Below are 12,023 nucleotides of genomic sequence, written 5' to 3'. Positions count from 1 at the left end.
AGGGTGTCAATGGGGGAAAAAGGAATAACATCTGTAACAAAAATAAATTAATAAAAAACCCAAATATATAAATACATTTATATTTAATGATATGGGGAATATATTTACATTACATATAATTATATAGTGTATATAATTATATATGATTACATGTTACATACGATTGTATTATATATGATATTACTATAATATGTATATAAATTACATGTAATTACAAATATTTGTACAATTAACTCAGGGAACTTGAGCTCCTCTTCTCTTGCTTTGCCAACTTCCTTGCTGGGAATGTCCCAGGATAGCTCTCACTCCAGTGCTCTGCTGATTAAATATATGGTAATGAAGAAAAACCTCCCACCTATTCGGATGAGCCCTCTTTAGAGAAGGGAGGAGGGACTCTGCGGTGCCGCCTTCGGCCAGCAGGAAACACCTGTGGGTGTGGAAGACGCCTCGGTCGTCCATGCTCCGGGTCAGGAAGGCCAAGGCAGCGGCAGCTACGCGAGGTCTGCCCGTCAGTCTAGTGGGAAATGCACACAGTAGCAAGCAGTGATAATTATTAAGAATCCAAGTTTTTTCAAATGTAGACATTTGTTTAAAAATATTACTTAAGACTCCAACAAAATAAACAACAAGAAATGGACAGGCCCCAAAGGACAGTATTTCGTCAGAATGTTCCTTGACCATGGGATTGCTCTCCATTCCTGAAGGTACAGTTTTGTTTTTTCTTTTTCTTTTTTTATCCTCACCCGAGGATATTTTTTCCATTTTTTGTACAGATAGAGTGGGAGGGAGAGAGAGGAAGGGAGAGAGAGTGAGAAACATCGACGTGAAGGGACACATCGAGTGGCTGCCACCCGCACGACCAACCAGGGCCGGGGACAAACTGCAACCGAAGTACGTGCCCTTAGCGGGAACCGAACCCGGGTCTCTCCGGACCGCAGGCCGACGCTCTAACCGCTGAGCCAAACCGGCCAGGGCGGCAGTAGCACATATTAAACCAGTGTGTCCTAACCCAGTGACAGAGGTGGGGGTCTCAAATGCCTACAAGTCCCAGAATCTTTAGACAAACAAACAAAATAAAGCCAAACATAAAGAAGCAACCGGATTTCTGGTTCTCTGTTTTCTATCATCCCTATTTTCTGCCCAACAACCAGGGCATGTAATCAAACCATCTTCACAGTGTTATTGCCAGTAGTGAAGGGAATTAAAAAAAAAAGAAATTCTATCCAAAATTGAACCTGTCCTGGTCAAGGAATAGAGGTAGAGTTAGAAATGGGTTGAGCAAGACTCACGCTGATGATTGAGAAAGATGTGCCTGGGGGCATTTGGTGGGTAAAGTAGTTTGGTGGCGCTGGTGACCCTGGAGCATCTTGGTGGGACCTCCAGCTGTAGGAAACGCACAAGGAAAGAAAAGGAGGTGACACGGAATTTCAGAAGTCCCAGCTCAGTAAACAATGGATACCACATGCATTTAAAGAGAAAATAGCCCTGGCGGGTTTGACTCAGTGGTAGATGGTTGGCCTGTGACCAATGAGTTGCGGGTTTGATTCCGGTCAAGGGCTCGTACCTCGGTTGCAGTTTGTACCCAGCCCTGGTTGGGTTGTGTGGTAGGCAACCAGTTGATGTGGCTCTATCACATCGATGTTTCTCTCTGTCTCCCTCTCTCTCCCTCTCTTTCTTTCCCTCCCTCTCTAGCTGATAATAGAAAAATAGCCCTGGCCTGTTTGCTCAGTGGTTAGAGCATCAGCCTGCGGACCAGAGAGTCCCGGGTTCAGTTCCCGCTAAGGGCACGTACCTCGGTTGCAGTTTGTCCATAGCCCCGGTTGGGGTCATGTGGGTGGCAGCCAGTCGATGTGTGTCTCTCACATCGATGTTTCTCTCTCTCGCTTCCTTCCTTGCTCCTTCCCACTCTATCTGAAGATAAATGCAAAAATGTCCTTGGGTGAGGATAAAAAAAAATAGATGGAAAAATATCTTTGGGTGAGGAATAAAAATAAATAAAGAAAGAAAATAAACAACTTTGTAGCGAGTCTGTTCTTGGTAAAAAAAACAAACAGCTGTGGTCCCTTGCAGTTAGCGGATTGTAAGGTCACATGTCTGCAGATCACGATGCAGAAGTCAGGGAGAACGTTGTCTCGTTAGGGTGTTAGGTACAGAGAGGGCTCCAAGTTTTATTTTGGGGAGGGGGACTCATGCTACACAGAGTGAGTCTGGGTAGGTTGGTTTATTTATTCAGACTGCAGAGTGTTTTTGCCATTTTCTCTTATCCTGGCTGTGATGTTTTGTGTGTAATGCTGAGCGTGATGGGCAGGTGTCATTTTTCCTCAAGTCTGATGATAGTAATGGCAATAAAATCATCACAACTATGTAGTCCTTGTCAGAAAGCTCCCGTGTGCCTGGCTCTGCACAGGTGTTTGTATAAGAGATGTCCATGAAGTCCTTGTACAGTGTGAGTTTAAGACACAGCGAGTCTGAAAAATGCCCTGGAGAGGGGTTAACTTTCCAGTAGTGAACGAAGGACCTGTTGCTGCCGTTGTTCAGTTACAGATCGCAGCTCGACGGAGCCCTTCTGTGTAATGTGCCACTTATTACCTGGGAAATGAAAGATCAATAACTGAGGAATCCGTAATAATTTTATTTAAACATTGAATATACTCCCTTTTTGTTGTTTTTCGTAAACTTTATCTTAACTAGAAATGAACATATTGAAAACTAACACCGCAAAAATATTTTATGAACACCTTTTATATAAGTCATTTAATCCTACCGGTCTTTACGATCCTTATTATTATCCCTGTTTCATTTATTTATTTATTTATTTATTTATTTATTTATTTATATATGGGAAAACGTTTCTTTTACTGCTTTTACTTAAAAAAAATTTTTTTTTCTTTATTGATTTTTTTTTTAGAGAGAGAGGAAGAGGGAGAGAGAGAGAGAAACATCGATTGGCTGCCTCCTGCATGCCCCCTACTGGGGATTGGGCCCACAACCTGGGTATGTGCCCTGACTGGGAATCGAACCAGTGACCTTTTGGTGCATGGGTTGATGCTCAACCACGGAGCCACGCTGGGCGGGCATTATCTCTATTTTAGAGGCGAGGAAATGGGCTCCGGGAGGCAAAGTCACCTGCCCAGGGTCACCCCGCTAAGAGAAGGCAGAAGTGATTCGGGCCCAGAGCACTGGGAGCAGCTCATGCCTTGGAGGAGGGAGGGGCTGGGACGCCAGGCTGTAGAAGAAGCTCAAGTGGGGGTGGAGGTACCAGGCAGGCGAGCAGAGCATCCTTGGGGCGTGGGGATGGGCTGGCGCAGTGGGGGTGGAAGGGCAGTTGAAGGGCGCCCATTTCCGCTCCGCTTCCCTGTGACACATGTGCTCGGAGTCAGCGGTGAACTTCCGTCACCACCGGTGAGGGAGCCAGTGCCGGGCGCTCCCCACTGAGAAGATGCCCCACAAAGAGAGGGTTCTGGCGTTGCAATCGAAGGTTTGCCCTGACTTGAAACTCAGGGACCGAAGAGCTTTGGGGCCAGTTATCAGTGAGAACAGGCAGCCTGGTTTTTCATTCATCCAACAGCTGCTCCCTGAGGCCCCTGCTGAGCCAGCCCAGGGCTGGGTGCCACACACACGGACAGTCAGTGGTCACAGGTGGCTGCAGCCCAGAGGAACACCCGCTGCAGCCTGGGAGGCTGGTGGATGTGGAAGCCTCATGAGAGGGAAGTGCACGGTGGGCCGGGTGTCGAAGGGCACAGAGCCCTCCCTGGTGGGAGTGGAGGTGTTCCCGGCAGGGGACCAGCATGAGCAAAGGCTCAGGGGCCTGCTGGGCAGTAGGTCTGTGTGTATGTTGAGGGAGATGGGTAAGCTGCCCCTCTGGGGAGAGCAGCGGCAGAGGGGAGGCTTTGGGAACGAAGGCCTCGACTGCTCCCGGGAGTGTGGGCTCTGGCCTGGAGAGAGGGAAGCCTGGGATGCCGCGCAGAGTGTGGGCTCTGGCCTGGAGAGAGGGGAGCCTGGGATGCCGCGCAGAGTGTGGGCTCTGGCCTGGAGAGAGGGGAGCCTGGGATGCCACGCAGAGTGTGGGCTCTGGCCTGGAGAGAGGGGAGCCTGGGATGCCGCGCAGGGACGTGGCAGGTCAGATCCTGTGCCGCGGCTCTGCAGCAGCCACTACAGGATAGGCGGGGGCACTTGAGGAGGAGGCCAGAGCGGGAGTTTCCTGGTCAAGAGGACTTGGCTGGGTCCCTGAGGAAGGACCTAAAGTCCCCAGAGGACCGTCGATTAGTTGGTCAATAAACACTTGTGAAATACACCTGCGGAATGGATGTTGTTGATTACATTGAGCACATTGCTGTCAGGGCCTGACTTCGTTCATTCAGTGACTCTGTATCGAGTCCTCTCTGCGGAGCCTGGGCCAGGCCCTGGGGGACGGTGGTGAATGAGACCAAGGGAGCGCTTGCCCTCAGGAAATCAGTGACTAAAAGTGACAGCACAGACTTCTGCTTGGGGCTGGGCTGTGGGGCCAGGCCTAGGCTGGGGTGTCAGGAAGGCTGCCTCGAACAAGGGGCTTTCCCCCGAGAGCAGGGGTGCCGGGTTTAGGCAGGTATTCGCTGAGGGAACGGTGTGGCTGGAAGAGGGACCAGCCTGGAGGAAGGGCCGGAGGTAGGAAGGAACTCGGAATGCTAGCGGGGCAGGAGGGAGGCCTCACGTGAGCAGTAGTGGGAGGCGAGGACTCTGGGGTGGGTATTGTGGGGTTTAAAGCAAAATCAGCACATGTCCTGGGGTCCCTTAGTCCCCTCTGCTCTGGACCTCTTGCTGAACGAATCCCACAGCCTGGAGGGGAGTGAAGGTGGGGGAGGCGGGGGGATTCTGGCATCAGGGGGAGTCAGTCCTGATGTCTCTGAAGTTCCTTCCATTGTAGAGAAAGGGTGCAGTAGCCTGGGATGATGTCCCCAAACACCTGATACCCAGAAATGTAAAGGCAGAATAGGGGTTCTCAAAACTGGCCAGCCCAGCCCCACTTGACCTTGCACCTGAGACCGTGCTGTCCCTGCCCTTCGGATCCCAGTCTAACGGGGAAGACAGGAGGGGAAGCCTCCCTGCTGAGGACACAGCCCGGGCACAGGGCTGGCCAGCAGAGTCATCAATGAGATGTGGTTGCCAGATGGGAAACTGTTCTCTGACTGGATGTGGGGCGCAAAGGAGCAGAGGACCACATGGCAAAGGGCCTTGAACGACTGAAGAATTTGGACTCGAGCCTGTCCAGCCGGGGTCTGGCCGGAGGGGCCTCAGTTTGTTTGATGAGTGTTGACAGGCAGAGCAAACCCAGTCAGTGAGGTGGGCCAGGGCTTAGGGGAAGGAGCCGACACCAGGTGGCCGAGCTGGATTCTCCCTCCACCTAATGCTCATTTGTAAATGATGCAAACGAGGTTCCGACCCAGTCAGCATTTCCCTCCTCACCTGCTTGGCACAGAGGATGCTTGAAGACAAGTCTGGGTGATAGGAGAGCAGGGAGGGCTCCCACCTGTGTGTGCCCAGCTCCTGGGCCCCACTTACCAACCTCACCTCATCCGCCTCCGTCCTCCACAGACTCCTGGGAATACGGCCATCAGTGTGCAAGACCCTGCTCCAAACGCACCTTCTCGAGGAAGCCCCACCCTATTTAACCCCGCACCGGTCCCTCCCACGTGACTTGTGTTTTGCTGATTCTTTCCACAAGGCGGTGTTTTTGTCCGTACTGTTCACTGAGACATTCCAAGTACGGAGCATGGTGCCTGGCACCCGGGCACCTATGTAGTAGTGACTGTCCAGTGAATGGGTGATGCTGCAGGTGTACCGAGTGCTCACTCTGCCAGCCATACTTGGCTAAGCCCCGCACGAGGCCCAGTGAGGGAGGCCTGTTTTATACCTGTTTTGCAGATGAGGATAACAAGGCTCAGTGATTTGCCCAAGGTCACCCAGCTAGTAAGTGGTGGAGCCAGGGTGAGAACCCAGGAGTGGCGGAGGCAGGGGGCAGAAGGGACTCCCAGGAAAGACACAGAGGGGCCGAGCTCCAGGGCCACCCTGTCCTGCATTTTCTCAGCAGCTGGGGTGACCATGTAGCCATCATAGACATGTGCCTGACATGGGGAAGGGGTCCGGAGATAGAAGTGGGGGGCCAATGAGAGGGAGATGTCTTCTTTCCCTGAGGGAAAGGGGCAGGTGGACAGGGAGGGTCATGGCAAAGCCGTGAGTCTGTGCTATTTCCAGCGGGTGGTCTGCAGCCTGCAGTGGGATGGCAGAGAAAGGAGAGGGGCTGGCTGTGAAGACCCAGCTCTTGCCTGGGGCTCACTCCGGGGAGTTTGTGTAGTGGAGCCTGGGAGACACGGGGCCGGGGCTGGCCTGGGGTGTCTGGCAGGGACTCCACCTCACTGGGCTGCCCATTGCAGAATCCACACAGGAGACAGACCCTACAAGTGCCCGCATCCTGGCTGCGAAAAGGCTTTCACTCAGCTTTCTAATCTCCAGGTAAGTGGCCGCCAGGGGCACAGCTGCCTTCTGGAAAAGGCGGCATACGAAGGGGGTGGGGCTGGGAGTGGCCTGCTGGCCCCTGATTCCCTCCTGTGCTCCCCACAGTCTCACCAGCGCCAGCACAACAAGGACAAGCCCTACAAGTGTCCCAACTGCTACCGGGCCTACTCGGACTCCGCCTCCCTGCAGATCCACCTGTCCGCGCACGCCATCAAGCACGCCAAGGCCTACTGCTGCAGCATGTGCGGGCGGGCCTACACCTCGGTGAGTGCCGGGCCTCCGCGGCCGCCTCCGCCTCCGCCCTGACTCTCCATTTCCACACGAGGAAACAGGCCCAGAGAGGGAAGTGACTCCTTAAGATCACTGTGCGTGGGGGAGCCGTGGTTTCTGCTGCCCAGTTCTTTTAAGCCGCCCCAGGCCAAGCTCCCCGCTCCTGGGAAGCCTTTAGGGTTCCAAGGTGTGGTTCCCCCTAGGCCTGGGAATACTCCAGGCAGTGGTGGGGGACTTGGCACCCTGCCTTCCAGAGTCAGGGAGGAAGGCCTTCTTCCTCTGGGGAAGCTGCAACCCCATCATGGCCACAAGGTGGCGTAGCGACTTTGCCCAGAGCCACCCTCACGTCTCAGGAAAGGCCTGACGGTGCCAGAGAGTCACTGCCTCCAGCACTCTGTCCCTGGGTTTGAATTTCCCTAAACAAGGGCCTTTCGGAGCCCAGAAGAGGGAGTCCAGGTGAGTCACTTGTGGGTGTGCTTCTGGCCAGTCAAATATTCTGGGTAACAGACCCCTGAGGCAGAGATCACTGAGCCTCAATTTTCTCATCTGTAAGTGGAGGAGGGGATAGTTCTTAACCTGCAGGGCCGTTGGCTGGCAGTCAGTGCCCGAGCCACCTTCGCTAACATTTATTCACTCCGTGTTTACTGACCACTGCCAGCCCTCGGGAGCCAGGATGAACCAGAGATATTCGTGGCCCCCAGGGAGGTTAGAGTCTATGGATGGAGACTTATTAAATAAGTAACCACACAAATCAACATGTAATGACAGGTTGTGGAAGTTGCCCCAAGCAGGGTTTCTCAGCCGCGGCCCATGTTGGCCTTTGGTCAGGACCTTTTTGCTGGGGAGCTGTCCTGTGTGTTGTAAGATGTTTAGCAACATTCTTGGCCTCTGCTCACCAGCACCCCTCGCCTTAAGCTGTGACAACCCAAGATGCCTCCAAACTTTGACAAATGTCCAGGGCGGGGGTATCATCATTACCTCTGATTGAGAAGGAAAGTATGTTTTCAAAGACAACAGGAGGCAGGACACAATGGAGTTGGCAAAGAGAGGCCAGGGTAGGCTGTCTGAGGAAGGGACATTCAGCCGCAGCCTTGAGGGAGAATGAGCCAGGTGAGCAGGAGGATGGGGAAGTCCATGCAGGGGAACAGCCAGTGCGAGCCTCCTGAGGTAGAACAAGCACCATGTGTTCCAGGAACTGAGAGAATGAGGTCACACGGGGCTGTGGGGCCTGTGAGGGAGTCTGGCTGTTTTCTCAAGGGGATGGGAAGCCACCGGGAGGGGCCCGTCTGGGAGAGTGTTTTTGGGTCACTCTGGCTGGCAAGGATGGCGGGCAGGATGGTCAGCAGCGTGTCAGGTGCCAGCCAGGGCTGTCGCGTGCGGAGTGCGTGGCACTTGTCCTTCCCTTCGTTCAAACTTGCAGGAATCAGGGCCTAAGGGTATATGTGGGGAGCCCCAGTCATCTGACCTTCCGTCAGCCCCAGCCCCAAGTTTTGACCCTCCTCTACACGCCGTCAGCGTGCGCGGCTGTGGTTCTCAGAGGGGATCTGCCTGGACTGGGGGGGGAGGGGAGCCAGCTCTCACCTGGCCTGAGGCCCTGACCTGAACTGGGTCTAACTGGTCTCCACAGAACAGGAATAACTACCTTTTTTAAAAAAGTTTTTTTAATGGATTGCTTTTTAAACTACTTTAATACATAAAAGGAACATTTTAGAATCGTGAACCCTCATGTTCCCGTCAGCCCCCAGAACCATCAACCAATTCTGCTTCATCATAGTCCTGGTTCTTGAAGTAACACCAACATCATATCGTTTCATCGGAAAATTTTCACTTAGTGTCTCTAAACATAAGGACTTTTTAAAACACAGCCACAATAATACTATAAAGTAGCTCACTCTTAGTCCTTAACATTATCCAGTACCCAGTAAGCATTCCCATTTTCATTTGTTCCGTGAATGCCATAATTTTATTTACTTAGAACTTTGTTAATCAGGGTCCAGGTAAGATTTCTACATTGCACCGAATCCGTGTATCTTTCGGTCTGTTGGACCCCCCTGACCCCCGCCTTTTTTCCTTTGCAGTTTAGTCCCTGGGGAGTAGTTTTCTAGTTTGGATTTTGCTGACTGCTTCCCTCTGATGTTGTTTGCTAGTGTGTGGCCACCACATTTGGGGGCTTCCTCTGCCGGATTCCGAGCAGATTGAGGAATGAGGCCAAGGAGTGGTAGGTGGGAACTGGAGCGTCACCCTGCAGTTGTGTGAGGGCCTGTGCACCTGCAGTTAGCCCTTTGGTCACCTTGCCACCCGTTCTTGGGTGCCTCCAGTCAGATTTAGCAGAGCCTGTTGGGGATGCTCAAGGAACAAGCTGAGCATGCCCAGTTTATGCTTCCAAAGCCACCAATCAGATCAGGCCCCACTTCTCCCCAAGGGAGGATCGAGTCAGGGTGCAGAGGTTGGGGCTCCCACCACCACCTGGAATGAAATGCAAAGATTGGGGAAGGAATGGTTTCCTGAACCCTTACTGTGCTGCTAAGAGCTTTATCCACATCACCCTGGCAACCCTTTGAGTGTTCCTGCCCCATCCCTGCTTGCAGAGGAGGAAACTGAGGCTTGCAGGAGGGAGATGACTTGTCCAGAACTAGGCTCAAACCCAGGCCTGCTGCTCTGCCTTCAATGGGAGGACCAGCCAGCAGACTCCCCTACAGCCAGCTGGTAAATAGCATCTGGCCTGGCCCTAGGCAGTTCCAGGTGCGCAGTGGAAGGATGAGCCTGATGCCCGCTGGCTCTCCAGCCAACACGCCATTGGCTCAGACTCTGGTCAGCGAGCCAGCCCCCAGGCCTGCGGATGCAGCATCCTAGCACCTATGTGGGATGCTCATTTGCCCCCAAAGCTGTGGCTGCGCACGACTAGCTGGCCCACCTGCCACGGAGCCTCCAGTGGCCACTTTGGGGACTGCAGCCTCTTGCGACTCCCCTGCCAGCTGTTGGTTTTATGTTGTGGATCTCATCCCTGCCCACAGGAGACCTACCTGATGAAGCACATGTCCAAACACACGGTGGTGGAGCACCTGGTGAGCCATCACTCGCCCCAGAGGACAGAGTCCCCTGGCATCCCGGTGCGAATTTCCCTCATCTGAGCCGACCCCAGACACCGTCCTGCCCATTGGCAGACACAGACCCAGGCAGCACCAGGCCCTGCCTCCCTCCGGGGCCCTCCAGGAACAGCCGAGCTCTCTCATGACCATCCTGACCTTCCAGAAAGCCTGGGCCGCAGAACCCTGCCCGTTCAGCTCCGGGGGTGGCCAGGCCAACTGCAAGATTCTGGACTGTTTGGTGGCATCCAAAGACGATCTCAGAGCACTTTGAACCTCTCTCTGTTGGGTTTTCTTTACCCCCACCCTTCACTTGCTTCACTGTTTTTAGTTTTTGTTTTAAGTTGTTTTGGAAATAACGAAAAAGATATTTATTGGTCAAGAAGTTGGTGCTGCTAAGACCGAGAAATTAAGAGTTGGACAGATGGACACAGAGAACCAGAGGGCACCGTGGGACCTTCTTTTGCCATGGCCTTAGGTCTTGAGGGAAAGCTCAGGCCTGGGTTTCTGGACTGCAAAGGGGGCCCCTGGTGGGAGGGGGCGGAGGCAGCTAGAGTGAGTCACTCACCATGGGTGCCCAGCTCGGGCCTCGAGCTGCGCCCTGGGCATCACTGACCAGAGGGAGGTGGCAGCTACCAGAGCTGCCCAGGCTTCAGGAGGCAAAGTGAGAGGGGCCAGGAGATCCGAAGGACCAAAGGGTGCAGCGTTGGGCTGGGCTGGGTGCCAGCCCAGGGAAATGGGGTAGGGGTGGGCTGGGTAAGACCTGGACCCCCAATGCCCTTAAGACCACCCCAGTCTACCTCGGTGCTGGCCAGGAAACCTATTGGCTACCTCTCCTGCCATCCCAGACTGTGGGCAGGGGGATGGGGAGGGAGTGGGTCTGGGGCTAGGACCCCCCCCTCCATAATTTCCTCCAGATGGGGCAGTACCCAGGGAGGGGTTATTTGTCTTCCCTGCCATGGAGGGGGAACCCCAGCCCAGGCCCTAGGCCCCTGGGCAGGGAAGGGATCCTCAGAAAGGAGGGTCCCAGGAGCAGCCCCTGCCCTTAGCCCCCACAGACACACCCCAATCTGAAAGCCATGCGTGTCCATGTATATAGGAACTATGTACAGAGACTGGAGAAGCCCCACTCCATCCCCCGGGAAAAAAAAAAAACTAGACAGAAACTCATCTATATATTCTGTATCTGGAGTTCCGTTTTGAATATTAACTGTGTTATTTTTATACACTTTTTAAGCCTTAACTCACCATTGATTTACCAGTTTAACGTTTCCTGGGGTTTCTTTTCCCACGGGGTTCTCTGCCCCCACCCCCACCCCTTTGTTTGACTTGCGTCGTCTGATACTCAGTATTGTAGCTTTTGTCCGCATGTTACTACCCTGTAAATACGCTGTTATACATACTGTTAACACCCTTTGCTTTTTCTATGGGACCTCCAGGCCACCGTATTTAGAACTAGTTACCTTATTAAAAAAGAAAAAACAGTTTGTTGGCTTCTCAGTCTGCATCTTGGTGGCAGGGAGGTGAGGGCAAGCGCTCCTCAATGCTTCAGGAAAGAAGTTTGCATTATATTTCAGAAAAGGGGTGGGGAGAAAAAAATCAGATGTGGGGGAAAACACTAAAGGGGGCAAGACACAAAAGAATTCTCAACCTCTGCTCTTTGTATTTCTCTGTTGTGAAGAATAAACCGTACCTGCACCTGGGTGGCAGTGGTGTGTGGTGTGCTCTGTGCGAGGGCGGGGCTGGGGGGCACCTTTCCACTGCTCCTCTCCCCTCCCCCGCCCCCAGACTGGGCGAGAAGGGAACCGGTGTTGATGACCTCACCACCCCATGAAGTGGGCAGCAGACTGAGGTGCATTGCTGAGGCTCATCAGGGGGCATACATTTCACCCAGGTCTATCCAGTCCTGAAGTCTTTGTAGAGGCATGCAGTCCCCCAGTGAGGTTCACTGCCGCTACTCCCAGAGGGATAGCCACATCCAGTTACCCCACCCCATTTGGGGGACCAGCCTAAGTTGAATTGTGGAATCTATTCCAGTGATTGAGAGAATCAAGAAGTCCGTTTCGCATGTTTGCCCCATGGAGGTCAATGCTTTGATTGCCTGGGAGGAAAATGCAGGAATTCCCTCCAAGTTTGCCAAGGCGGGCTCTGTGCTAGGCATTATGGGAGCGACAA

At 53.3% G+C, this 12,023-nt stretch overlaps 1 protein-coding gene across 2 annotated transcripts in view; it reads left to right on the top strand.

Annotated features, from left to right (window-relative positions):
- The window catches only part of ZNF362 (zinc finger protein 362), a 39,913-nt gene extending 28,360 nt beyond the window's left edge, over window positions 1–11,553 (top strand). For both annotated transcript variants that reach the window (XM_036257035.1, XM_036257037.1), the window contains 3 exons: window positions 6,411–6,489; window positions 6,598–6,756; window positions 9,777–11,553. In XM_036257035.1, the coding sequence (XP_036112928.1) occupies window positions 6,411–6,489; window positions 6,598–6,756; window positions 9,777–9,893 (355 nt within the window). In that variant the 3' untranslated portion in view covers window positions 9,894–11,553. The remainder of the gene's footprint in view (window positions 1–6,410; window positions 6,490–6,597; window positions 6,757–9,776) is intronic.
- The last annotated feature ends 470 nt before the right edge of the window (window positions 11,554–12,023 follow it).

The sequence above is a fragment of the Molossus molossus genome, unplaced genomic scaffold (assembly GCF_014108415.1).
Source record: "Molossus molossus isolate mMolMol1 unplaced genomic scaffold, mMolMol1.p scaffold_m16_p_12, whole genome shotgun sequence".
NCBI lineage: Eukaryota > Metazoa > Chordata > Mammalia > Chiroptera > Molossidae > Molossus > Molossus molossus.
This window is presented reverse-complemented; position numbering and strand designations above follow the sequence as displayed.